Here is a 16,187-nt window from a genome sequence, read left to right on the forward strand (position 1 = left end):
AAGTCCACAGTTGTTGGGTGAGTGAAATTAAAAGAAAATAGAATTTCTAAAGCGTGACAATCATCCGGGGCTATCTAGGCACTAAGCAGGCACCCACAGGTAAGAAAGATCTAGGAGATGCCAAAGTTATTTGCTAAAAAGCCAGGTTTTTAGATTCTTTCTGAATTCCAATAGATTTGGCTTACATTTTTGTTCTGTCAGGAGTGAGTTCCACACCCTCGATGTACATGAAATAAATCCTCTCCCACCACAGTTAGATTTCTTAAAGCTGGGGATTACAAGATTTCCACCAGTGGATGAGCGCAGGGAGTGTGCTGGTATGTAGCATTTTAAGCGCTGTATTAAATATTCAGGGCCAACACCTTGTTGTGCTCTGAAGGCAATGCAGAGTGCCGCCTTAAACTGAGTGTGTTTACCTATCAGGAGCCAGTGTAACTGAATCATTGCTTGGAATATGAGGGCATATTACCAAGCAATAGCGATAATTATCGCTATTGCTTGGTTAGAGACAAAAATTTACCGCTGCGCTGCGGCGATTTTTACCGCAAATAAACCTTGGTATTACCAAGGTTTATCGCAAATGCGATAAAAATCGCTGCAATGCATGAATATTGCTGAAAAGTCAGAGATATTCATGCATTACCGAGCTAATGCTCTTAGCCATGTTATCCACCTCCCATTGGATAACATGGCTAAGAACTGCTCAGGGCAGGTGTTAGCTTTTGGAGATATTCGCGCTTAGCGCGAATATCTCCAAAAGTTGGTAATAGGAGATAGCGATGTTAGCGACTGTTTTCAGTCGCTAACATCTTGGCACACCCACTTTGCATATCATTAGTGATAAATATCACTGACATGCAAAGTGGGGCCCAAGATGGTCGCTATCTCCTACTAGCTGTCGCTAACTGGTGTTAGCGACAGCTAGGTAATAGGGAGATAATTTTATCTCCGCTTTCTTGGCTTTTAAAGCCAAAAAAGTGGAGATAAACCCCCTTGATAATATGCCCCTAAGATTTATATTTCGGAATATCTAACAGTAACTGTGCTGCGGCATTCTGAAGTGTTTGTAACTTATGAAAAAAAACGTTTTTGAATATTAATTAAAAGTGCATTATAGTAGTCTACTTTGGATGAGGTGAGTTGTAACTACCATTTTCTGCAGCCTTGGTGGAATAAAAGACAACACTTTCGTTAGAGTTTTCAAAACAAAAAAACACGATGAAGTGATGTGATTTATTTGTCCTTCAAAAGATAACTTGGTATCAATAATTATTCCAAGGTGAGAGGAATTAACAGTGCTTAACAACCTTAAAGGTTTCTAATGCCCTCAGCAGAGAGCAATAAAGCTCAATTAAAAAACAAAACATGAAAAATTGACTTATAGATAGCCCCATGTTGAGCTTGAGCGTCACACACAGTTTGACGACATAAGTAACACTCAATGGCAAGTTGGCAACCACCACAAACAAAGGGTGGTGAGCCGGGAAGGGGAGCTCACTGGGGGAGGGGGTTGTTAGAAAATATAAAAGTAAAAGAACTTACCTGAAGCCACCGGCTGCCTCCTGCATCACACTTCTTCTCTTCCTTGTCCTGGCAGCCCCTGGAGTAGACTTAGACTACCATCCAATCCCAGCGCAGCTATCCTGGTAGGAGAACAGTGCTGAGATTGGCCTGAGCATGCTAAAGAGACGCTCCGCTCATGGCATGCAGTCTGCAGAGGTTGACACCTAAGTGTGCATGTGTATTTTGGTCTGCCAGAGACGGCTGGTTAAACACATATGCATACTTAGGGAGCAAGCATTGTACTCCTCCTCCTGTGCCCGGACCCTTCCTGCACAAACTGCTCAGAGCCGACAAATGAAAAAGAAAATGATGGTAAAACATCAGTTTTTTTTCATTTGCTGGCTCCTAGCCAGGCAGTGGCGTGAGGCTCCTCCACCATTGCAGAGGAGCCGCCACTGGTAACGCTGTCGGATTACTTTAAAGTTTGTAATAGTGTGTTCGATTCACCGACAAAAACATAAATACACGGTCAGACTTGTACATAAAAAAAGAAATTCCAAAGCAGGAAACGGTTGCATTTTACCTAAATGACATGCTCCTCCGACCCATCCTGCCGGGCAACTGCAGACACCAGGAGCCACACAAAACCCTTCATTTCGACACACCTGAGGACAGATTGCTAGAAGAAAATAATATATTATATGGACAGTTCACAGATGTAATGAATATAATATATGCAGTACACATAAAACCAGTTTTGCTGTTTGTTCCTAATATAAGAGTATCTTTACACCTTTCTTCATGTTTTGACTGTTTTGCATTAGCTATTCATTCCGAGAGGAGCAACTAAATTTAGGCTGCACTGAGCCAGCAACGCCTCTTTGCAGGTTTGCTTTGAGTCTTATGTCCTAGATAAATGATTCTGCATCCATCCATCTCAGTTTAGTTCTCATTCTGACTCTGAGAGAATCTTTGCCCACAAATCATATTATATTTAATACCTACTTGAGTCATTGAAATCAGAAAGTTGCTCTGCTCTTTGCGTTCATGTTAGTCATTATGTATTTGTGAGCAGTCTCCTGGTACCAGTCTTTGGCGCTCATCTTGTAAATGTAAATGTAATTTGTACTTGTAAAGTGCACTAATACCCCAACTGGGGTGTCCTGGCGCTGTAACGCATACCGCTGTGGAACCCTTCCTGGCTTTTCCCTATGAAATGTCCACTCCTGGGCACCCCCAAGGTGAAGTCAGGCATCCCAGCGCTGTTGGGGCCGCTGTGGAGATTAAGCAAGCTATTGCCCAGTGGACCCATGATTAGAATGGGCACCGAGGCGAGAATGATCAGGTCCGAGGAAATTGAGCCCAAGACCCGCCGAGGCAGGAATTGAACCCTGGTCCCGGGCCAGGCTTCTGCATCAGGGTCTACCGCTCTAACCAACTAAGAACTTTTTAATTTAATAGCCTTGAAAAGGTTGCTTTAAGCGATCTAAACAATTATTAGCCATTTCGCTGAACACACAAATTGATTATGGGAAAAAAATAAACGCTTTCCCTGAGACGAAGGAGAAATCAAACACAGATCCCAAAGTGTTGTTTAATTAAATTTGAGATCCTGATGGACCATTTCGTTATGACCTTGCAACACAGTAGGGGAGGCTATATTCTCATAGTAGGTACTCCCCAAAAAATACACCAACCTCAACCTTGTCGTACCAAGCTGGTCATTTTATTGGACTCTTATTCAACAGAGTTAGCAATTGCAGGGTACAAAGTGTCTCATCCTAATAACCATTGTGTGAAAGTATGGGGACTAACAGCCTGAACTTAGCTACAAAGCAACAGAGATAGTGAGAGCAACATTTTAGCTAGAGGGTGTGTGTTTGCGTTAGTGCATGTGGGTGCGCATTTGTGTGCATAAATGAGGGCCGAAGTATCCAAAATGCTGATCACAAGGCTATACGCAGCAGCATTAGGCTTTGTTTCAAGCTGGTGACATGCCGGTCATGGTAGCATTCTGAACCACCTTTGTCTTTCATGGCCATTGAAGCTCTTGAGACTGACTTGGAGTGACCAGTCTCTGTGTGTTGGTGGTGGTGGCGGCTTTCTCTGAAGAAAGATACATTGAGTTGGGTACAGTGTCAGTCTAATGATGATAGCTGAGAAAGTGTGTGAGTGAAGGCTGTTGAGTGTCAGGTAGTCAGATGGGGCTAATAGTCTGAGAGTGGTGACTTGCGCTTAAAATTAAGAAGTTGGTTAAAGCCTGAGATGGTCTTTGAAGAAGGTGGTCTTTTCTGTCACTAGCTGTGTTGAGGCATGGGGTTTTGTGAGCAGAGTGTCTGATGTCAGATTAAGTCTATTCTGAGGGAAGGTAGGTACCATGTCATTGAGGTATCTTGGTACTTTCTCTGTAGAAATAGGCCAAATGCTAGTAATGGGCAGGGTGAATATACCTCATTAAATGTTAAGGTACTTTTGTCCACTTTACTGTAGGATGTAGTATTGTATATTGTGATTGTTATTCGATAATGGCTTTAGGAATTTCGCAGTATGGAATCTGATATGCACAACTTTAATCCTATCTTTATGTGGTGATACCTGGCTTCGCTTGACTATCCAATATCCGAGGAGAAAGACACATCATTGGCCAGTTCACTGCACTCCAAATGAGAGGCTTCATACAAAAGTTTTGAATGTATTCACAGGGATTAGGCAAAGCGAAGTAACATTTAATGAAACATTTTCAAATGACTGTGTCTTCAGCTACAAAAAAAGTCTGGAACTTCATTCGATGATGAAATAATGCACAAAAATAATTAGAAAGGAAACACGTAATGTAGGGCAAGCTAAACAACCAGGGCACATAAGCAAAGAGATCAGAGCATACACAGACTGATTTAACAGACATATTACCCCTATAACCTTATCAATCATGAATATATTTGACATCTACCTGATTTCAATACAAAATTCTTTGAACTGATGGACGTACATTTTAGGGTAGCCTTATGCTCTGATTACTACCACATATAACATAAACCAATGCATTTGCATGCTAGAAAATAAAGAAAGTGTAATCTTCTGTTGTGCACACATATGCCTGTGCAGTTCATCAATATGCAGATTCACAGTACTATCCAAGATACCTGTAAACTCTTTTTGAATTCTGAAATGTAACACTGAGAGATGCTGAACGCATACACGCCTGTCAAGTTTCCAAAGCCCACATGGGAATATTCTCCCCATTGTACAATGTCTGCATGCAGAAGGTTTGAAAATGATGGAAATTTGAAAGCATTTCGGCCCAGGTCACAAAGTCATGAATCTCCGGATTCAAAGATGGAAGTCTGCACACTAAACAGATTCACAGCTGTTCCCTCGGCTCACAGAATTCCCAGCTCAAAGGTTTTTGCTTTTAGCTTAAGTCCTTCATATTGCATTTCATGGAAAGTGATTTACCATGAACTGGCTTTGCTTTCTCCACATCCCATTCATAAATGGGGAGCATTGCTGTGCACGCAAATCAGTTTTGCATGCAGATATTAAGACCTTTTCCATGACCCTAAAAACTATTACAGTTTACTATGATAAAACTTCAGCCATCAAGTTTCTATTAGAGGAAAACCTATCATAATAATAAAGTATGAAGGGTACTCAGAATATATTATGGCTAATCAATACCCACCTCAAGCAAACCTCCAAACATCTGCAAGTAGTGGCTACCAGAATATAAACCAAACAAATCCTCAAGTGGCATCGGTAAACTCCCTCCAAGAATAGAAGACAGGCAAACACATACCCTGGCATGTTGAGACATAGGATGACACCTAATAACTAAAAGTGTGTCTCATTCCCAAAGAAACTCCTTAAAGGAGACATGCCCTCCTCCCAACTTCAACCATACGTGTCCATTCACCAATAGGAATGTCATAAGCAGCCCTGATAATCTGGACAGGACTCAAGGAATAATAGGAGAACAAGGACACACACCTTTCACCATCTAGTCCAAATGTTTATTAGCCATCACTGACTGGGAAGAGAGAGATGTAATGAATCACTCAAAAATCAAAGATCTGATAGTGGCCTAGAAAATGATCAAGACAGAGGAGCCATCATCCATAAGATACTTACCCAGTGTTGGACCTGGCCCTTGCTGCAGGGTCACCCCCAAAAGTGTTGCCTTTCTCCTCCGACTTTTTGCCAAATTTGTTTTTGTTGGCCACAGGACTCCGTCCACTTTACCACTGCTAACAAGTTCAGTGCCAAAGTGCTTGTGCTCTCTACTCTAAACATGGTGGAATTACCGTATATCATATTGGCATATTTAATTTACTTGTAAGTTCCTAGTAAAGAAACACTACATGTGCCCAGGGCCTGTAAATTTAATGCCACACGTGGTCCTGCAGCACTGATTGTGCCACCCACTTAGGTAGCCCTATAAGCATGTCTCAGACCTGCCATTGCGGAGACTGTGTGAGCAGTGGAGACTGCCACTTTGACCTGGCAAAGTAAACCTTTTGCCAGGCCCAAACCTTCCCCAAGGTCAGGGTGCAGTATATATATTTTTTTTAAACATCTGTTTAAGTTTTCCACAGGGAGTACAGTTTATAGCCACGTAGTGTTTGACAACATTGTAAACATTTCCAATTAAGAGTCTCATGTGCGCAGAGATCAGAAAATATGCAGGATGCAGTATATTTAACAAGTTAGACATGTACTTTTAAGTTTGACATGTCCTGGTAATGAAAAACACTTACATTAGTTTTCCACTACTGCAAGGTTTATCTATCCTAGTATAAAATTGAAGTCGCCTCATTACATTTTCAAATGGGAAGCGATAACTGGTTCTTGTTTGGTGTCTCTGGAATCCTCACTTACATTCCTAACTTATGGTGAAGTGGGATTTTAAATCACAATTTTGAAAATGCCAATTTTAGAAAGTTTGCATTTTCTTATCTTAGCCATTTGCTGCCTGCAGTCTGTCTTTGGTCACATGACTGGGTGTACTTCACGGTAGGGCTTTCTGTATTCATCCTAGAAAACCACACAGTATGGCAGGGTAGGTGTGACTGGATGGAACATCACAGGCAGAAAGGGAGGGAGGAGCTGGGCCCAAACTCTCTTGCACCTGAATAGACTTTGTCCTGTCGCCACACAAAGCGCTGCATACCCCCTGTAGTCTGTCTGGAGCCAGGGCCCAGAAGGCAGGGTATCTATGCATTTCAAAGGCATGCCTCTAGAAGCTTCTCTTCACTTCAAAGTTGATACTTTTCCAGGAAGAAGGACTGCTTTGCTGCTACAAGGATTGCCACTCTGATGGACTGCTGCTGGAGAAGGAACTGCTGCCCTGCTGTGCTGATCTGGTGCCTGCTGCCCTCTTGCCTGGGGAAGGAGAACTGAACCTGCAACTCTATCTTGAACCTAGGACGCCAGAGGGACTCAAAGGACTACTCTGCTGGCATTGTGATCCGTGTCTCATGGACATAAAAGACTCCCAAAAAGCTCATGGGCCTGTCTTCAGTTAGTTCCTGACCCACAAGTGGATCCTTTCAGGTCCTGGACCCTTGGTGTGGCTCAGTGGGCCCTTAATTGAAGCTGTTAGGCTCTTTGAAAACAGGCCCATTTGCAGCGGTACTGCGCCGCTTGCACCGAAAATCAGCTCGAGCTGCTCCAGCACGCCACGTTGCACAGCAAGCATTGATTATCACTGAGGACCTCCACCGCAAGACTCCAGCCCGCCCACCCACGATGCCCGGCCTGCTCCTCGTGTTCCACCAACAACGCTCTCCTTCCTTTCCATGAACCTCTCCAACACGAGTGGGACTCTTGGCACAAAACCTGAGAAAGTAAAAATTCAAGGGGACTAATCTGGGACTGTATCTGACCAGCGCGGTATTGCAGTCGTTCTGATCTTATGATTTTGACCTGGTCCAGAATGGTCAACTATTCCTGGTTGGCGCTTTATGCTTTGAGGTCCTATATAGCAGTTTATTCTTATAGCCATATTTCTTCTAACCTCTTGCAGAGTCTTTTATGTGGTGTTTTCACTTTTTTACTGTTTGAAGCATTGCAAAAATAATGTACACATTGCATCTAGGTTAAGCTTGAGAGCTCTGTGCCACACTACCAGGAGGTTGAGCATAGGTTAATTTGTGGTTTGCTTGTGCCGTACCCTGACTATGGTTTCGGATTGTTGCTTGAACAGGGCGCAAACCCAAATCAACACGTAACCCAATTTGTAACACTCAGGAACACTAATTAGCCTTCTTCAAGGCTAAAAAACAAATATGTAATTGTACTAGGATTCTGATGATGGCAAGCTAAACTTGCAGATCCTTTAAAGTAACCAATTTGATGTTCATTATTTTGTACTTTTACTTCCCTTATTTTACAGCCTTGACCAAGTTGAAAATGCAAAATGTTTTATAATCATAACATGAAAGCTGCTTTTCCTGAAACAATGAAATACACTGTTACAAAATTTCGTTGCCACATTTGTATTGATTTGAAAACATCAATACAATCATTCATAAAATGCAATGAATGCATAATGCATACTTGGAATTCGTTTTGAAAGTATATTGTGATAAAAACTAAAAATTTCAATATAGCATTCACAATACTCTGCTGAAGTTTGAATATGTGTGAAGTGACACTACTGAAGACTGACTTCCATTGTGCAACGAATATATACCAGTTCAAGGGAGCTTTCCTGCACATTGTACCACCATTCCCCTCCAATTGTTGAGACTATATGAACCTACCCATCCACAAGAGACTCATCAGGATGATCCCACAAGAAAACTGACCTTAAAAACAACCCTGTCAAGGTCACTGCCTGATAACAATTAATACATGGATGTTTAATACGTTTCATTTAGGACCATAAGCACACACTTGATACCCACAATCTAATTGCTAATAAGCATTGGCAATGCCAATAGGTCTGGCATATGAATGCACTGTCAAGCCAGACCTAAAAATCATTTTACGCTAATGACTGTCCTCCTCGATTCAGTGCTACTGAAAGAGAGAAACAAGATACAATTATCTAGTTATCTAAGACATACTAATAGCATTACAACAGCAAGTGTGTGCCCTTAAAAGTTCAAGCTAGCGGCAGCTGAACAAATAAACAAAATGACTACAGCTGTGCGCAGGGCAAGCACTTTTTTGTGGATCCCACAACTTCCTCCCAATCAAAACATGTACTCCTGGCTCCCAACTTGTGGGCAGAACCAAAGCCCCTCTTCTGGTGGTACTCACATAATTGTCTGGCCATAGCTGACAGTCAAGTAGACAATAGAAATGGATCCCCTGGAAACATGGTTTACTGATAATGTTGGCTTTGTTCTCAGTGAGATGCCTCAATATAACTACAAAAATAATCATAAAATAGAGAATCCAGCTGCAACCTGTGTCCAAGAAAATTCAGTAAAAGGAAGGCTTCAATTTATGATTGTAGAAACGAGACCATAAACCACAATTGTAGCTAGCAGAGAACAAGAATACCCTGAACCTACGTCAAGTACTACAGTCAGCCGCATTAACATTCGTCCCACACTCATCATAATTATATCATTCATGTTACATACTCAATACTGTTAACGGAAATGTCAATAGGTCCGGATGAAATTTAAATTATACAGGCTTTTTCGCAATATTTTGAGAATTTTCCATTAAACTTGCTTGGCAAAATTCAAGTAATCCCGCCATTTCAGCATATCGCACAATTATGCTACTGTTCGTGGCAAAATTATATCACAAGAGTACAGGAGTAAGGTGTACAGACAGAACGCGAATGGCTGTTATCCACAGCACCTGTGTTTTTTTAGCTGTTTTTTGTTGCCCAAAATATGTCTTTACATTAAATATTGATGAAAGAACGTATATCACTTCAAGATATAGCACTAAATGTTGGAGTTACATTTATGTGATTACATGTAATTTCTCATAATTGTCTCAATTATGCAAAAGCACAAATTATGAAAAGCCCTATAATTTGCTCACCGTTATAGTGACTAAAATTAAACCTTTAAACAAAACCTTTAACAAATTGGAAAACTGAAAGTTTACCAGGTTGTAATCTGAAACAGCATTGTGCATACCTCGCATTGAGACTATGTAAAGGTGTTGAGGAATATATACAGCATAAGAGAATAATATAAAGACGTTAAAAGGGCAAAAAGGTTAATCTAATCAATAATTTCCCAAAAATACACCAATCAGTAACAGCTAATATTCAGACATGCATGAAATGTACTAATCTAGAAGCTCAACTGCACTACGTGGACCTACTGTGATCTTTCTTTGCTAAAACAATGAAAGTCTTTTTAGCTGTTGCATAGGCACCTCGCCAATCTCGGCCCTGGTTTGCTCCGTTCCTATGCAGTCATCATTATCCTAATAAAATGCCAAGGATGAGTACAAATAATTATGCATTAGAGATGTTTTCCTGGTATCAGCCCTACATCATGAAGCACGCACATTTGTTCATTCTTACGAACTTGGGGCCGAATTTTGATCAGGGCAAATGGAGGTTAAACCCTGCCTTTGCCAAAGTATTGACTCAACTCTCAGCCCTCAATTGCAAGAGGGGTCTGAAACAAATATATTTGAAATCAGAAGTAATCTCCTGACCGCTGACCCCACCAATGGTCAGCCCATCCAGCTAGGGTGTGGGTGATTTTATTGAACACCGTATTTCATATAGCTTTGTAAGGAGGAAGAACAACAGTGGAGACTAATAGAATCTATTAACTAAGTGCTGCTAGCAAATCCTGTGCTCCCACTCCCCAGGTTTCAGGCACTGCCATGGAATAGGACATAGCTTTCCCATAGATGTGCGCTGTAACAGTGAAGGAACTCCTTTTTTGGGGTTTGCTTGTACAGCACAGGGATGGTAATCCAAGCGATTTGTTTGGTGCCTTGGTAGTGCTATGCCCAAGGTTTAAAACAGAACAGGACCATCAGCATGGTCGTACTTGCAGAATAGTGCATCCATGACTGAATTGACATCTACTACATCCAACATATTTTCTTCCCAGATCCTGCTCATCGTCGTAATGAAGGACAATTATTGCTGAAAGCTGCTGTATGGGAATAGTGAGGTAGTTGAGGAATTAAATGTATAAATGCTTGCTTTAGTGTATATTAAAACAGTGCAATCACCTGTACTCCACAGACACTCAATCGCACAGGATTCAATCCCACCAAAACACGTCATCAAAATATTGAGACATGATCTACCAACTCTGGACATTCCCTAATGATAATAATTAAAATGCATGGATGTTCAGTAATATATGCTGTAGCTGTGTATATGCTTAAAGCCAGATTGAGTTGTCGTAGGTTTTTAGGAAAATCTTCCTTATTCTTTGTGATAATATGTATGGATGTAATATTTGTATGAATGCAGGTGATATTTTTTCCAAAAATAAAAAGATATCATTTTTATTGCATATACTTGTCTAGTACTTTGGGTTTCAAATTTGCTATTTATATTTAGGGATAATCAGACTGATTCATCAAGCCGAAATTGGCTCGCAAAGGGCCAGATTCTGAGAATCTGGCCCTTTGCGAGCGCTATTTTTGCAATTGGGATTCATCATCCCAAATGCAAAAATCTGTAATAGCGAATTCGCTATTTTGCGAGGAATTACATTTAAGGAATCTCTATTTGAGATTCCTTAAATGCAATTCATCATCCATTTAAAAATTGCGAATTCGCAATTTCGGCCCGCTATTTACCGCGAGGTCAAACCTCGTGGTAAATAGCGAAAACTTAGAAAAATGCTTTTAAAAGCATTTTTCTAAGTTGCATGTTGCACACAGACATGTCCTTTGGACATGTGTGTGCGCAACACCTGTTTAAATTTGCATTTAAGGGGTGCTACAGGGTGTCCTTTGGACACCCCTGGCACCCTTTAAATCGCTATCTTATTTGCGATTAGCTAATTGCTAATCGCAAATAAGGAATACTCCCCATTCATTCCTATGGGCCTTTTGGCCCATAGGAATGAATGGGGAGTATTCCTTATTTGCGATTAGCAATTTGCTAATCGCAAATAAGGAATATGTAGGAATCGCATTTTTTTTTGCGATTCCTACATGAATCCCGTTTTGCGAGCCTGTAATAGCGATTCCTTATGAATCGCTATTAAAGACTCGCAAAACTGGTCTTTCATGAATCAGGCTGTATGTCTTTGATTTCTAATAGATTGCTTTTCTGTGGACTACAGGTGATTGCTATACCAGAACATCCAGGCCTGCTTCAGGCTCATAGCAGGAAGAATAAATGCGGTTGTAAATATCAGTGGGATCTCCCTCTCTTCACTGGACACAAGAAGACTAATAAAGCCTTAATTCTCTGCAGAGTAATACCTGGTTGCCAATGTAAATAAAAGGCAGAGAGACCAAATGGGAATTTCAGGAACTACCCAGGAGTGGATACAATCATTCCACCACTGCTACAGTTAGTAAATAGGAATTATTTTATTTAAAACCTCCAGAGTTTTTACATAAGCACATCAATTGACATGCTCAAAGATTCATGTAATTGAAGTCATATTATCAGACAGTACCAGCCAAATCCAGAAGCATGCTCATAATACCAAAATCCACCACAGCGTAAAAAAAAAGAATCAGGGAACCAAACCAAAATTAGTAATTGACTGAATTCCATACACTACTGAAAGACAAATCTTACCTGCCCACACTACTAAAAAGTTAAATAGATTGCAAAGGAGTTCAAAGTAGTCAGCTGAGTGAATACTACTGCAGTGAAGGTCCAGAGCTTGGCGGAAGGCCAATTACAAACTATTTGAATGAAAGATGATCCTGCAGGTGGTTTATAGCTTGAATATGTTTTATGAGATAATCAGAGATATCAATTTAATTTCTTCCCTGGTGGGCATTGCCCCTACAGCGGCATTAAAAATCATCTTACTAGTAGATAAATTGCATAAAAATAAAAAAAGTCCTATAAGTAAAAAAAATAAAGTGTCAGTATTAAACTGTTAAAATTGGCGTATTCCGCTTTCTCATTCATAAAGCTAAAATGTGCTGAAGTGAAATAGAAATCTGCGCCACATAAAATATGATTTGATGTGTATTTTGTGAACACTGTTGTTTTAAAGCGATATAGCATTTCCTTTCAAGTTGTCAACTGGAAGAAGTTTATTATGAGAGCCTGACAGACATACCCTAAGTAAGGCTCACGCGGGGCCGCAGTGACAGAAGGTGAGTCTCCGCTTCTATGGCTGTGTCATTGAAAGCCAGCATGGGCTGGTATCAGGTGGCCCTTAATAGTAATGTGTTTCCACAGAAAGATCCCCAATCTTTAAACTCAAAAGACAGTGACTTCATATATGGAGCGCGGTGCCCCTAGAGTGACACATGCTCTGAGATTCCTGGACACAACACGGAGGCTGCTTTGGCAACGCTCCAGGAAATTTGGATGGGGGCCAGGAAAGGATTTTGATTTAAATCTCATGAATTACTCTGACATCGATTATTCTGAGCTCCAGATCCACATTGACAAAGAAGGGGTTATGTGGGTTTAGTGGTGTGAGCAGCTGCTTCCTGAAATTCTCCGCCTAAGCCCGTAATGAAGAATTGCTTGGGGCTTAGCTGTATTTGGGATTATGCCTCTACTTTCTTTGTAATTCTGAGGAGCAAAGGAATAAACATACATTGATATCTACAACCGATATTTACCCCATAAATTGAATATTAGTAGACTGCGGCCTGCAAATAGATATTCCTGTTCGAGGAGCTCAATGTACGAAGAACAGTGCAAAAAGTAATCATGACCAGATTTAACACTTATTCATGCAGCGCGTCAGCCACAAATGCTGCGCTGCGTGAAAAGAAGAGAGGAGGAGAGCACCATATTTACAGAAATATCGCACTCTCCCTAGCGCTGGAGATAAAATGATGTGCCATGGTCCACGGAGACACCTTTGCACCATAGTGCAAGGGTATCTCCGTGAGTCCAACATAGGTTTTGTACTGGAAGGATAGCCTTCCATTACAGAATATCATGATTAGACTAATATTAACCCTTTTCCCACTTTGTATGGGTGCTGTAAAGTGCAGCACAAGTATAGAGTCGGAAAAGATAGGATAATGAAAGCGTTTCTCCTTCCTTGCACCTACTTCGGAAGGGTGCAGTTTTCTTACGCTAAACCCTGCCTACTTTAGTAAATAGGTTTTACCGTCCGAAGCTTTGGGTTATTGCATTGAAACGCCCTTGCACCACCCATGGTACTCTGTCTTGGCACTAAGTAAATGAAAGTAAATAGGGAAAAAAGATATTGCGCCGATTTGCGTCACTTGTGTGATGCAAACACGGCGTAACATCTTAGTAAATCTCCCCCTCAGTGTTTTGTTTTTTTATGCACACAGACCGGTTTGCAACTTGCATCCATTTTGTGATATGACTGATGTACCGACCAGTTGCATTAGCAAATACACATTTTAAGCTCCTTTGTTGTGTATAGAGTTGCTATGTTTCTATGTGTATATAGTTAGAGCTTTAGGTCCATGCAGTGTTCTTGTGGGCAGTTGGAGGTCGAACACAGACTATACTGAATGCCCTCCGGTGATGCTGTAATCTTAAGAATTAAATTACATCATTCCTACTTCCAGTTTCATCTTCATTACTTGAAAATTAGCGACGGAGGATGGTACAGCATCATCCCATGGACGTGCGTGTAAAGATTGGATTTTTTTGAGTACTCTAATTTTTTTTCTCGAAAGGGCTCCTTACCACTTTCTATCGCAAATTTGGTTATTTTTTAATTTGGTCTACTTGTGTCGTGTTCCGGCGATACCTGGACGTGGTTGCTGTATTTTGATTATTTGGATACTGCCTGTGCTTTGTCTTCATTCAAGCGCAAATACCTGCATCGTTTGAAAATGTACCGGTGTGGTTGAAGCGCGTGACAACGACAGCAGTCCTCAGCCGACGACATTGCAGGAATTCTTCTTTTCTGGAGTTTGGAGTGCGGACGAGCCTCTTGTTAATGAGTCTTCTAGCGTCTTCAGCTCCCTGTTGCCTTAATTCCATGTCAGACTGTACGTACGCATCATGCTGCACCTTCTCTACGTCAGTCTACATCATTACGATTGCTCACGCAACGTGTCGCCATTTTGTTTGCTGTACGTATCCTAGCAACCTCAGCTCCTGGTTTTGCTGATTTCTTTCCAACTCGGTAATTCGTTATTTTGCATTTATGTTTTCTCTGGACAAGGAATTTTCACAGATCCTACGAGAACATTTATGGTAACTTTCCTATTTAAGTAACAAAGCTCTTCTTCGCTCCCCTTATTTTTATTCCACCTTGGGATCCTTATTCGTTTTACTTTCTAGAACATTGAACAGTGCCTCCCGAAGTATTTTGTTTTGGAATAAAATTCATTATTGTATTTAAAGATGTCTACTCAACACTATAACTTGGCTCCTCCTCAGTGCTTTTGGCCAGCATGTTCTTCCCCATGCATGAAATGGTCTGAAAGGAAGGCGTATTTTATTAACTATGTCGACACTTTGGATGTTCAAGGCAAAATGTCTCCAGCCCATAAAGGAATTTTTTACACTCTGTTGGACCTGAGGGACTTAAAGCTTATAATCAAATGGTTAGAATGAGAGATGGTAGTGATGAAAATGTATTTACACCTTCTCTTAATGATTTTGATCGATATTTTTCTCCCAAGATATGTATCAGTATCACAAGGTGTAAGTTTTCTCAGCATAAATAAAATGCAGATAAATCTGTTGACACCTACGTCTCTGCTTTAAGAAGTTTGTCTCTAGACTGCCAATTTGGGTTATTACAAGAAGATCTCATTAGGGACCAAGTTGTTATGCATGTTAGAGATTCTTCTATCCAGGATAGATGGTGGATTAATGGCGACTCTAACTTAGAAGATATTTTAGCTATCGTTAGGAAAGCTGAGATGTCATGCAATAGTGCTAAAGAAGTTAGAGCGGAGGATAAAGATAAAGCAGATTCAGCCAGTTCAGTTGTAGCCAAAGTAAATAATGCTGGCGTAAGTTCTAATAAACAAAATACTTCAAAGGAAAGTAATTATTTTCCTGACAAAGACAATTTCTTTTGCTATCGGTGTGGCAGTAAGTCTCATCTGGCTAACAAACAAAAAATGTCCTGCCTTAAAACAGAAATGTTATGTTTGCAAATTGGTGAGACATTTTTCTAAAATATGCAGAAAAGCCAAAGGTGGAAAGATTAAGTGTGTTGACGGTGATGACCAAGATCAGAGTGATAATGAGGATAACAATACTAACTTTGATAGGTCTTACTTGTTAAACATCAGAGATTCTTCTTGTGTGTTCTTGAATATTGACAATTCTGTCATAAAAAATAAACCCATTTGTAATATGACTATTGGAGGTATATATATACACATTTATGCTGATTCTGGATCTCCATATTTCATTGTGAATGAGACTATTTGGAATTCAAAGTTTGTAGACAAATTGGGCTCGAGTTTAGATCCTCCCGATATCAATCCTGAAGGGTACTCAGGTGAAAGAATAGATATTATTGGGTCTCGCTCACTTATTTTCAGGTTCAAGGATCGTGAGTGTGTTGCAAGGTTGTATGTGTCAAAAAAAGGACCGTCTGTTTTGGGATGGTTCGAACAAGGTAAACTAAACATTA

General features: G+C 40.6%; 1 protein-coding gene across 1 annotated transcript in view; it reads right to left on the reverse strand.

Moving 5' to 3' along the window:
• Positions 1–16,187, reverse strand: part of LOC147689096 (uncharacterized) — a 96,294-nt gene that overhangs the window by 29,195 nt on the left and 50,912 nt on the right. The window contains exon 4 of the mRNA XM_086940008.1: positions 2,087–2,182. Coding sequence (XP_086796134.1) covers positions 2,087–2,182 — 96 coding nt within the window. The remainder of the gene's footprint in view (positions 1–2,086; positions 2,183–16,187) is intronic.

This window comes from Lissotriton vulgaris, chromosome 10 (assembly GCF_964263255.1).
Source record: "Lissotriton vulgaris chromosome 10, aLisVul1.2, whole genome shotgun sequence".
In the NCBI taxonomy this organism is placed as follows: Eukaryota; Metazoa; Chordata; class Amphibia; order Caudata; family Salamandridae; genus Lissotriton; species Lissotriton vulgaris.